Genomic DNA, 13,363 nt, shown 5'->3' on the forward strand with positions numbered 1-13,363 from the left:
CGGGTGCTGGACTGTGGGCACAGAAAACAAGGCGTGAGAATCCATGGTGAGTGCATGAGTAAGTATATATATATATATATATATATATTCATTGTACCCAAGGATCTAAAACTGTTAGATTTTCTAATTCACAATTTAGCACATCATAATAGTTCATCAAATTCTTCACAGCACGTGACAATACCCATACATTCAATACCCATTAATCGTGAACTTATGCTACACACATCTTCCTTGCAGCAGTAAATTACAATATAGCCATGGACAAATTCATTTTTAAAATCAGACAGTATGTTTTTTTATCTCAATGTTCCTCTTCATAGTTTCATGGATCTTTTTCTCAGTGGTGGTATGTTTTCACTAGGAATAGGGCTTTATTTTTTACCACACCATACACGATTGCAAACAATTACAATTAACCCTTAATTAAATTTCAAACTAAGACATGTTCCTCAATAGATTGGAACTTGATGGATGGCATTAGAAGAACGACTAAATTTACTATGCAGTAAGTGAGTCGTGAATCCCAAGTAATGAAGTTTAAGTCACTCAAACACTCACAGGTTTAACTTTAGAACTCACTGATGGCTACTGGTTTAGACAAATATATTTCTATCACATTTTCTATCTTGCTATAACCCCTCACAAGCTTTACATAAGGGATCCCCCACGCCGGACTGGACCTCGTGACCAGCAGATTAGGACATTCTCTGAGCTAGCGCCGAGGCCGCTCAGGTAAGACAGCAGAGGCGTTCCTCTGTGATACACTCGAGGGAGCGAGATCGTGGATGTGGAAGAGGAGTTCTACTTCCGGCTTCCCAGACAAGCCCACGGCAAAATAGTTTACCTTCCTGTGCTGCAACTAATTGTCGGTCAGAGCCGAGAGTGCTTAGAAAATGACTACCACCTGTAAGCGCTAGATAAAAACTGGACATGTACACATGTAGAGACGGGTGGGGGTCGGTGTGTGTGTGTGTACACCAAATACGTCAATAGATGGCTACTGGTTTAGACAAATATATTTCTATCACATTTTTTATCTTGCTATAACCCCTCACAAGCTTTACATAAGGGATGGTTCTGTATTGAAAGCGGTCCACTTTTAACTCTCCTTTCAGCCTCAAACGTTATTCCATCAATTTCGATTCACGGTGGACTCCTCAAAAAAAAAAAAAAAAAGAGAAGAGAAGGAATAGCCCAATATTACTATCTGAAGACTGAAACTTAATGAAAGCATCTGAATTGGATCCAATACACATTGGTAACAGAAAAACCGCCATAATCTTCCACTTTAACTAAATAACCTTGGTATACTCTGGCCTACTCAAATACCCGATCACCGGGCAGGCCAGATTGCTGCAACAAGGCAGGGGCGTAAAGCTGGATCTCCAAAACCACAACCACAGCAGGGACATGTCACTGCCATGCGTTGAATGTCTGAATATATTGTCCGAGCGCCTCTTCCTCATTCACAATGCACCCGAAAAACAGCAGCCACATACCCCACTGCTAGCAATGTGAACCGACCCACCCCCTTCCACCCACTCCTTCCACCACTGGCTAGTTCACCCTTTCAGAACCTAAATAAAGGCAAAAGTCTTAGTTGTTCCTTATTGTGAAATGATTGGCTTTTCGGTGGGCATTGACGAGGTCACGTGGTTCACAAAATTACTCCAAAACGCTTTTCTTACCACCATACGTCACACTCTCGAAGCCCACGCAGGCACCAACAAAGAACAATCTGGAATGCCTACTTTGACAAAGGTTAACGACCGAAAACTACGCAAAGAACACTTTTTCCCCCCAAAATGATGGCACATTAAAAGCACTTCACATTTAACTATGTAATCATTTGTAGTGTCCTGAAAGTGAGGCAGGTCAGTGTAGAGGTGGCGCGCTTCCTCAAAAGGCAGATCCAAGAAAGAAAAACTCACATGGATAGTTTCACATTTCTTTAAAGGTATAAAAGTTAAAACAAAACAGTGTTTACAGACAAAGAAAGAAAATAAACATTGAACATGAAGAACTCCAATTTGATCAAACAGTTTACCACAGAAACAATGCCCACGTACCACCCTTAGAAAAACTATTAAAGTGCACAGTGTTGTTTTGGATACATCTAATTCGTGCTGTAGAGAAAATGTTATTCTGTACCCACTCTGCCCGACGCACATCCTTCATGGTCTTTAGTGACCCATCTAGCTAGAGTTTTCTAAATATGTAACATACATCCTCAAGTGTTTTCAGGGCCAGCCCATGGAGAACTGACAAGAGGCATACACACTTAAGACAGCCAAGGGATACAGAAAAAAATCCACATTTTACGTAAGCCCAAACTCTAGTTGCAAGATGCTGACAGATTAACGGAAATAGGTATTTTTGCATGTGAAATATCATACAATATTTAAGAAATTGTAGGGAAGTTCAGCACTAATTCTGGTAAGACATTCTCATAAGTACCAGTGTTTTAATGGTGGATGAATACTGCCACCTAGTGGACGTGCCTTGCATTCTTCATCGAGCGTCTTTCATTGTTAATCTATTAAATCCTGCAAGTGGTGGGTTTTCTCAGACATCCGATATGTTTCTTTGAATTGGGATCTTTGTGCTCCACAGAGCCTTTGAAAATTGCCAGAACCAGTACAAGTCCTCAGCTGAAAGTACAAATGGAAAACCACGTGCCAATGGACACAAAAGAACTTGGCTTCTGAAAACAGGCCGGAAACACTGAAACAACATTCTTAGGTCGTCTGTGTGCAAACCCTGAGCTGACGGTCATCCGGAACAAAGATCCTCACTGGGGTAAATAGAAAATTGGACAAATATGACATTTCAAGGCAGACTTGTAGTAAATCAGCAAGTCAACTCAACTGACAGATTTAAGGAACGTGTCATCCTTAATTGTCCCTCCTTAGGGACGCATGCTGGCACTTTCAAAGGGTGCCTTTGTGCTCTACACCACAGACTGGACAGCATCCCAGGCCAAGGTAAAGCAAAAAATATATCCCCCCAGCATCAGAAGTAAAGGTGGAAATCAGCTTTGGGAGGCTGGCGTTCCCTGAGACATTTCACAAGATTGCATATTTGAGCTTCACTGTGAAGACAATGTTCATCACACACAGAATTCTGGACACAAAAAGGTACGTCAGGTGCACTGCACCAGACTTTCAACATGAAGCCAAAGGCACTCAGTCATCGACACAGAGTTGGGTTACACCATGGCCACGATTTGAGCCTATCAAGCAACAAACCTGGTAGCCTAAAAAATGGTGCTACGGCTGCTGGTCTACGCACGATGAGGAATGGAATGAGAACCTGTGCTAAAAAGTGTCAAGTGAGCACCACTAATGGGTACAGTCTGTTCCAACCAGTCCAAAATGTGCATATTCTGAACAGACACAGAGCACTCAGGATAGAAGGCTAAGAACTGAAGGTGAGAGGAAAGTTCTATTATAGCCTTAGAACCCGCCGTAGCGGGCTCTACCGGCTATTAAAGGCCCGCTCCCGAGTTAAATGCCCGAGCCGAAGGCGAGGGCATTTAACAAGGGAAAGGACCTTTAATAGCCGGTAGAGCCCGCTACGGCGGGTTCTAAGGCTATTAGAACATTCTGCCACTCAGGGCAGAATGTTCTCTTAAAAAAAACAAATTGCTCACGGAGCCCGAGGGGATTGGAATCCCCTCGGGATCCGTGAGGCTTTGTTCACAGCTGTTGCTGTGAACAAAGCCCATTGGAATGTTGGCGCCGCGGGCTTTTACCGGCCAGTAAAAGCCCGCAGCACTCCATTGTTTTCAATGGAGCTGCCAACTTCCAAAGTTCTAATAGAACATTGGAATGTTGGGGCCACCATTGAAGTGGCTCTGGGCTAATAATTGCTGGTATTGACTTTCTGGCTCCATCATTTCCATGTTTGTCTCCCTTCTTAATTTAGAACATTCTACCTCAAGTGGGTGTAAATTTCAAATATCCCTATAGCCCTTCTGCCTCGGGCATAGTTTAAGGACCTTTCCCTCATTATAGGCCCTCGCCTGCTGCTTGGGCCTATCGCTCGGGTTCAGGGCCTTTAACAACCGCTATAGACCTTGGCAGCAGACTTTAAGGCTATACTACTCTTCTTGCATTCCATAGTTTAATGTAGTTTAATACGATCACAGCAATTTATATATAGGACAGAACAAGTATAATCATAAATGTAAACCTTTGATGTTAAACTCTAAGACAGCACGATTTTCGTTTTATTTCCGAAGTCTTGCTTCCCTTTTGTAGACCAATATCTGTCACTATCCCCACAACATGGTCTTAAACCTACGCTGGATAGAAGGTGGAGTGACCCGTAAAAGTTACACAGGATTCCCGACCCAGCATTTAAGTTGCCACCATAGAAAAACCTGTAACAGTAGAAACGAGATAAAAAAAATGTAATACATTTTTTGTCACCTGGAAGCTCACCGACTTCCACAGCATTAGCCGTAGGAAAATACTTGACATCACTTTACAGAGAAAGGATACTAAACCTTTGCTATTACTTTTTCTACCCACGTTACCTTCAAATGAAGGTTAAATCCGTACATGAGTAGACAGCTATACCTTGGGATAGGAGCAGTATGGAGAAAAGATCTGTGATATAACTATCACTAACTGAAAATACTGTTCTTAGACGCAGACTCAAATTCAGGAAGAAATCAAGGAAAATGCAATTTCTTGTCTAAACATCTGAATTCGATGGGTAGTGTCTAGAGCCGACATTGCAGAAATTCAATCGACATGTATTAGCCTGCCGCAACTTACTTTGGTTAACAGCACCTAACCACATAAAATTCGAATTGTTTGGATTGGCACAAAAACCTTCCATTGTACACATCCATCCTTTCTAAGCTAACATTTACTAAAAATCCACTTGGCTATTAGGCTCAGCCTCCAAACACATGGTAACTAAGCCCAATGAGAGGAAGCCAAACTGAAGAGCACAACTTTACCTTTAAGGTGTCGCAGCTGCGGAACCCCTTCACTCTGGCCTTACTGAAAAAGTTAAAACTAGTCAAGGTTTTGCAAGAATACACAAACCCGACTGTTTCCAAGTTAAATCTTTCTCCTAAATGGTTAAAGGTGGTATACCTCTCTTCTGTGCAGAGATGTCGGTGGAACAAACGCATCTCCAAAAATGTCTCCACATAATTCATTTTATATTTGGTCTGGAATAAGGCGATGCGAGCGGAAGATAACAGACCATTCAATGAACATCAAGATAGTGGGTATAAAATTCCTGTTTAACACGGCATCTGCTAGGATTAACCACGTGTAGGTTGTTAATTCAATGTGCAGATTTAAACGTTTGCCTTTCCGTGCTCTGCTAAAGCACAGAGAAATACATTCTGTAGATTTTTTTAACCTAATGTTTGTAATGTCATTAATTATAATCATAGAACACAACTTGTCTTAACTATGATAAGAATACTAAACTGCCTAGTAAACTAGTCTAGGTAGACTATTTGGTAAAATATTTTCAAACAGGATCAAAAATATCATTTAACAGAAGAAAGAGTGTGTGAAACTGACATGGGAACAGCATCTTCTGGTTAGTGGTTATAATGTAGAGGGAGCCGAAAAAAAACAATTTCTCCAACCAAGACCAACGCCCTTGTTTCTATTATCTGAGAACTCTCATTCAGGCAGAAAGTCAGGGCTTCACTGAAATTGAGGGCTTTCATATACCTCTGTAATTACAGTTACTCAGGGTATCCGTGGACCAATATCACCAAGTAAAACCTGGTGGAATATGTTGAATATGTTCTGGGAAAATGGCCAGAATCCAAGAAAAGATTCAGAAATTTAGATGTCTTATTAACTCACCATTCCTAAGGTGGGGCTCTTGTAAATTATGTGATACTTCTGAATCCCAGAATTATCAATGCAGAGTTCCTGCATTAATTCTAATCAAGCTCCAAATGTTACTACAGATTGTTCTGCAGAGAAAGATAGCGGACTTTATAAAGTTAAGAGCTTGCATTTAACATAGGGCACATAGCAGTTTTAAGCAGCATGGTGCTTGAAGCCATAGAAAATTTAAGATAGTTGTACATTTCCGAAACGTCACGGCTGTAACAGGAAACCAAGGACTGATCAGATTCTGAACTGAACGTGTACACGTCATAGCTCAACATACATGACAGGCTCGTTCCTCGTACGGCTCTAAGGGTAGGCATTCATCCTTTCATATAAAATATCCTCAGTGCATGAATAAAAACATGACCACAGGTCAGGGATCTATGTTATACAGTGCAAAATCAAAAGTCCAAGATTCCATTCACAGACTTCATCGAAAAATAAATAAATAGAAAAAAAATAATTGTAAGTCACCACAGTACCCAGAAGACGGAGCAGTCAAACAAATGGGCAAAAGGAAAAAAAAACAGAATAAGTGCAGTCATACTGCCAGAAAGCACCACCAAATTTCTCAATGACTTAGAAAGAGAAACACTCTTGGGATATTAGCTGACAAATGGAATGCTCCAGGCTTACTAGGAATGTGGCATGACTTATCGAGAGAGGATGCTAAAAGGAAAAGTACAAGAGCACAAATACAGTTCTCCTTGGGACAGACAAGTCACGTAGGGGCACATCGAGAAGCAACTTCAACCCCCATTCCTCATTCGGCAGCAATTAAGTCAGCACAATGTTTCTTTTTTCCAAATTCGAACCAGATGTAAGAAGAAAAGGGTCAAGTAAACTTCTGGACAGTAATCCATGGATTTCCTGAAGGAAGTGTAGCCAACAAGAACCTATCCGGAAGAAGTGATGTCACAGATCGTAGTCTGGGATGCGACTGTAGGCAAGACCTCTTGATGAGGGAGGACTGTTGCACGGGAAAAACCAGCAAATCACATAACCTTTGAAAATAAAGAATACATGTTTTGTAGAATTCACAAACACACCTCAGGGAACAAAAAAACAATGCAGGGCTGGAATGCTTTCTCAAATGAATCATGAGACTTGTTTTATGTGGCTCGTGATAATCAGCGATTCTTCTACTAGCAACATAAGAACGCTCTTGTTAAAACTAGAGGAAAAAATACTTTGCCCCAAACATCCACCCACGCTACTAATATTAACTATCTGAGAGTCTTAAGTGATCCTTTCCTTGCATGACCATGTTCATTTGTTCATGTTCTCAGTGGTGCCGTACATCAAGCCATTTGGAAACACAATATATGGATTTAACATGCTTGGCTGGGCTTTGAATAATCCTAAAGTCCAGTGAACTGGTGGTTTCGGCCAATCTGGAAGCATTTAATCAATAAAAAGTTTTTGGAAAAAAAATCCATTCTATTCCAAGATAATCCCTACAAAGATTGTCTCCGTGGACAGGAATGTGGAGCAGGTCAAAAACTGGACGAATTTACTTCGTATGTTGATGTTGTAGTAAAAGCTACCAAAAACTAAATGTCAAATATGGAGTTAGGATCAACGCTTTAAGACTGCTTGGAGGTTTGACCAAATAGCAAACTGGTATCAACTAAAATGGCGGTTCTTAATCTTTTCACTTCTATGAACCCCCAAAGAATAAATGCTGGAAGCCAGAAACCTCTGCCTATGCAATTCCTACGATCTGACCTTCAAGACAACATACAAAAATACAAATATACATTAAACAAATACACAAACTATGGAAACGTACTCGAAAATCGAAAAAGGAAAATTTTGAACTTTTCAAAATGTAGTTTTATTTCTGAAAGAGAAGCAGTTTGTTAGTCACAATCACATCACTTGCCTTTCTCTGTACTAACACACACACTATTTTTGTTGGCGTATCCCAGGGCTGCTTCAGTTGAAGCCACCAATTTGTTCAGACTAGATTCTGTTTGCAGTACTTCTGCTAATGCCATGAATCAAGCTAATGATACCAAATACATTTTTACCTACCAGTCTCACAATATTACACATTTACAGAGTGTTTTAAAACTTTGAATTAAAAAAAATTCTGGATATTTAAGTTATTAATCTGCTAACATTATGTAATTTTATGATTGTGGACCTCTTGCATCGGCTTGACAGTCCTTTAGGGGTCTGTGGACCACAGGTTAAGAACCACTGTGCTAGAAATATGCAGGCATCAAAAATTCTCCAAAAGAGGCCTTAATTCTGGACATAATGGGTCCAAAACCTCCTGGGACTCAACCTATGACAACTTATACACTGAAACTCTAACAGTGTAGTATACTTAGAAGCATTAGCTTGTGGACTGTTGTAGACTGTTTTTCGTGGAGGCCACACAGGTAAAATGCACAGTTCTATTATGTGTGACAAATAAATCATCTAACGTTTGTGTACGGCAAGTGAAGAGTAGATCTGCCATTACAGGTGTGTTTAAATAATGACCATGACAAATTAACATACCACAAGAATTTAGTTTCAAGGAAATGATGGGTCTGGAGAATCAAATGTACCTCCTTACTGCAAAATGATTGCTTGTTAATTATGTTATGTCGCTTCTTACTTCATTTTGTGAAGTATATAATACACCTGGTACTGTTTTTTTCCCTTCGTCCTTGCTTTTTTATATTTTTTTGAACCTCATTTTTTGCTTGCCATAGTAATTCCAGTATCTGTTCTGTCTTCCCTTCCATTTTTTCACTCTGTGTCTACCATAACCTTCAGCTATTTTATGTTATTTTTAACTTGATTTTTTGGGGTATGTTGCCAGCTTTGTCCCCTAAAGAGGGAGACACCAGTACCCCATTTTTCCCTCCTTCATCTATTTTTCATTTCTTTTTTCATTTCCTTTTTCCTATCCTAGTTTTGCAGTTTTGAAGTCAGAATTTTTTGTTTAGACTCTCCACTTCCAAATTGTTTAATTAGAAAGTGATGAATTCAGAATGTTTCCAGGTAATACAAGAGTCAATATTTGAGCAGTTCAGTGCATGAGTTACATGGACAGAGAGTTAGCGTCTCAGCTTCCTATCTCTCTCAAGATACCATTAACCCAGTACACAAGAATGTATTGTCCAATTTCTGCTTTATTTGTAACGTCCAGACACTGTCCGAAGTACTTGAAAATATAATAAAGGGACAAAAGAAAGCCAATCTATCTCCCTGTGTGACATTACAAACCCACTGCTGTAAGGATTTAGGTATTGGAAAACATCAAGACAACAGTGCTGAATGGCTGTGGCACAAGCATCACTACAACTACTCTTGACTTTTGTTGTATTCAATAGTAACATGGTTGCTCACAGGCTGGTGTTAATACATTTCACTTGTCTAATTTGTTCAGGAATATAGGGATTATTTGCCTAATGTTCTAGTTTAGACCAATTTACTGGTATTCAGTGCTTTGGAAATATGCTAATTCTTTCCTACCTCTTCCAAACACCTCTCGCAGAAGTTCCATCTTTGGTTTACGGGTGTGAGGTACATCACGCTGAGCATCCTTCCTAAGACTGTTCTTCATCCTCTCAATTGGCGTTTCGTCTCTAATGATCGAGCCCACCTATATCAAATCAAAATGGATACAACCGCAAGATTTTAAAAAATAACTAAAATTTTAAAAAATCAGAATAATAGAGGTGGTAAATAGTCCATGAGGAAACCTATAGAAATAAAAACATTTAATGCATTTTTGGACATAAACTTACTGTAGAGAATAATGTGGAACATGTGGTGGAGAGATGAGCAAAAAGTGGAGATTTGATCAGTTAGCCATCCCTAGTGAATCAGCTTAAAAAGTCTGAAGGAATTACGAGACTCTTCACATCTACCCAGCAGCAGAAAATCTTCTGAGCCAGTGTTGATGAGAAGGGTGCAGCATAACATGTTCCAACATGAGCTCACATTCTAATTCTATAAATATATAATGTTCCTTAAAGGCACAACATCTGGACAAATGTGTTATGTATACAAAGAAGTTTTAAAAAACAGTGCACTTAGAATTGTGATGTTTGACTCTACAGAACAAAAGGTGAATCCTTAGCATTACAAAGCAAACCATGACCCCTAACACCATAGGGTAGATTCCAAGCGCCTCGAAATCATAAACTAGAGGACTCTTTGCGCAAGATGGGTGAAATTAAAGCTGCCCATCCTGCCATCCTCCTAGGCATTGCTCAGCTTGCATCTTTTAAAAACTTCCCTGCAAATTCAAACCAGGGCAGTTTGGAGACGAGAAGGCATGTGTATAGGTTCAATAATTAGAATGAGACACCTACATTCTACTGGCTGCTTAGGGAATGATAGAATGTTTTAAAATACCAGGAATGTTGCTCTTCCTTGTAATTCTTAACATCAATAAGGCATTATTCCGTCTGGGAGAAATAGCATGTTCTGAAAAACTAAAACCCTAAAATGAAAGACATCTGTGGCTTGAAGGAAAGTTATGACGAAGGATACTTCTCTCCTGTATGTGTGCAAAGTGAGAGGTGAAAATGTTAAGATTTCAATGTGTCAGATCACTACATCATGGAGAGAAAGACAATGGACAAGCTGAATGTTGGAGACACACTGCTACTTACCTAGGAGGGTCTGAGAAAATCATACAAACATCAATGAGTAATTTGGTGACTCATTAGTGATCAGCATGCACGGTTCCAGCATGCTTCCCCCCCAGCCCCCACCCCTAAAAATTACTGCGACCCCCCCACCCCCAAATTTACCACAATCCCACTCCCCTAAAGTTTAAAGCACCCCAATCCACCCCTAAAAACTAAACCCTGAACCCCCTCTCCCCCTAATCACCCCAAGCCCCCACCCCACCCCCAAAAACCTAAAGCACCCCACCCCCCAAACCACCCCTAAAACCTAAACCCTGACCCCCCTCACCCTCCTAAACCCTAATCACCCAGAGACCCCCACCAACCCCACCCCCAAAAAAACAGCCCCAGTCCCAGCCCAACTTACCTCCTCCTTCACCGCGTCGATTCCCTTCTTCTGTGCCTTAATCACGCATGTACATGGTTCACACATGCGTGGTTAAGGCACGAAAACCAGGAAGTCGTGGAAAACGAAACCGTTGTTTCGCTTTTGTTTTCCACGACTTCGTGGTTAAGGAGTCGTTGTTCCGGGTGTTTCCCTTGTGTGAGATCCACAATCTTAGTACTGCCAATTCTTTAGTTCACTCTGACGCAAACAGTTGCACAAAGTGACAAATATCATTCTTCTATCTGTGAGACAGACACCATGTGTTTAGCCAAGATACCATCTTAGTTACTGCTGGAAAAACCAAGCAAATACTGATAAATTTGGATAAATATTTATGATTAATGTAGGAGGGGTGGGGCAAGATGGCACCGAGGATAGTCGTCTTGTTGGAGGGCTCTATGCTACCCTGGGACACACCTATCCTGCTAACTGGGAGATCAATGGGTCCTCCATTTGTTGGTGGAGGGGCCCTTTTGGTGTTTTGGCTACCTGCGGGGTTTGCTTCACTCGGGGAAAATAAGAGTAGCCATTGAGAGACGGCATGGACTTTGCGGGCCGAGATTGGCCCACATTCCTTGTGACTTGCATCGCCTGCGGAGGAGCCACACCTCTGCTACTGGTGCAGCCCTCACACTCCCTCTCGAGCCGGAGAGCAGCGCTATCGGGAAAGTGTGCACCTTACATTCTATGCTGGGACTTGTGAGGTATTAGGAGGTGTGATCATGCGCATAGCCACTGGCAGCCCACACCCGCATTCTCCTTCAGATTGAGAGAGGCTCCCTTTTAGAGCTGGTGCCCCTCCTGTAATCTTTTCCTGCCATTGCAGGGTGCATTGTCACCGAAGCACAAGGCCTGAAGAGCGGGCTGCACTATTACCCTGGGGGCCTCGTCTGTTTTGCTGTACACAGCAGAAGGCCTGATATCGAGCGGCACTGTGGTGGGGCCTCATAATATGCGGACCGCTAAGGTGACAGCAGCTCCATTGCCCACTTTGTGCTGCCTGAGGGTGTACTGAAGCTGCAATGGGGGACCCACACGAGGACATGCGTGGACGCTCCTGGACCTGGAATATTGTGGGGAGTGCTGCAGGTGGCTAGGGTGAGGTGGGCCTGTTCCTTGCTTCACCCCATGTCAAATGTGGTGTAACTCTGCATAGTGATCCCAGGATGGGGTGTGGGGGGAGTGGGAGGGGTGGACATAATTAATAGACTGATGGGCTGTGGCATTGCCGGGTGCCGCATGAGGGTTGGATCAGTCTGCGGCACCCTCACTTTGACTCTTGACCCCTCAGAACACACTTTCACCTGGCTTCAAGGAGCCCCCGCACTTCTTTTGTAGACTGGCGGCCTCTCTTGAACTGTTGCACTGTCAGACGGTGTACTGAGGCGGCGGTGGGGGATTGCATGTGGAACCGTGCTGCTGCCCCAGAGACCAGGCGCACCCCGGCGGGCACATGCTAAAGCCAGAGGCTACTACACAGGACCTGGTACCTTTGTCTAAGTTTCTTGGACGATGTAGGCAGCCGCTGTCAGGGCGTGGTCTGGGCAAAAGCCCCCAAATCAATTATGTCAGGGCATGATCTGGGCAAAAGCCCCCAAATCGATTATGTCAGGGCATGGTCTGCCATATAAATCGATTATGACTATGCGAATGACTTCTCCCACATTGGTGGACTCGATTTGCCAGTTGGAATGCACTCTAGAAAAGCACATTGGGATATTTGATCAGGTCCTACAAGTCATTCAAAACTCCAAAACTGCTATGGAGACCCAACTTGGGGAGATAAAGGTAGAAAATGGTTTGCTGTAGGTCGACCATGTCAAATTTACAGAGAGGGTGGACACAGTGGAATCTTCCCTGACCTCTGAGCGATCATCCCTGGTGGTTATACAGAACCAACTAAAAACACTGCAAACTGAGGTGCGGGCCCTCAAGGCAAGGGGTGGAGGATGCTGAGAAGCGTTCACTGTGTAACAATTTCCATTTTCTGGCTTCCCTGAGGGGCCAGAGGGCTCCAATGTTGAGCTTTTCCAATAAGACTGGATGACAACTACAGTACTGGCTAACAAGCTTCAGAAGTTTTTCTCTATCGAGAGGTCACACCAGAACCCTGGTCGCCTCCCGTCCCTTCAGGGACCCCACCGTTCTTGGTGATAGCGCACCTGCTTAACTTCAGTGTTAGAAATTGGGTCTCTAGTTGGCATAAGTATGCACCCTGTCCAAGTAGGGACCACAATCCTAGTCAGGTTAAGTCAGATAAACAACCTAAATTAACCCGTGCTCACCCTCTGGGAGCTTGGCACAGAGCAGGCAGGCTTAACTTAGAAGGCAATGTGTAAAGTATTTGTGCAATGCTTAATTACAGTACCACATTGAAAGACACCACAAAATGGTCTCAACACCAGGTTAGAAAAATTGAGAATATTTTTTTGATTAAAACAAGACCAAAACAA

General features: G+C 42.3%; 1 protein-coding gene across 2 annotated transcripts in view; it reads right to left on the minus strand.

The window, feature by feature from the left end:
- Window positions 1-1,937: 1,937 nt before the first annotated feature.
- LOC138268549 (palmitoyltransferase ZDHHC3-like) overlaps window positions 1,938-13,363 on the minus strand; it is a 71,053-nt gene continuing 59,627 nt past the window's right edge. For both annotated transcript variants that reach the window (XM_069218288.1, XM_069218289.1), the window contains 2 exons: window positions 9,357-9,486; window positions 1,938-6,886 (listed from right to left, as the gene is read on the minus strand). In XM_069218288.1, coding sequence (XP_069074389.1) covers window positions 6,798-6,886; window positions 9,357-9,486 — 219 coding nt within the window. In that variant the 3' untranslated portion in view covers window positions 1,938-6,797. The remainder of the gene's footprint in view (window positions 6,887-9,356; window positions 9,487-13,363) is intronic.

This window comes from Pleurodeles waltl, chromosome 12, assembly GCF_031143425.1.
Source record: "Pleurodeles waltl isolate 20211129_DDA chromosome 12, aPleWal1.hap1.20221129, whole genome shotgun sequence".
In the NCBI taxonomy this organism is placed as follows: Eukaryota; Metazoa; Chordata; class Amphibia; order Caudata; family Salamandridae; genus Pleurodeles; species Pleurodeles waltl.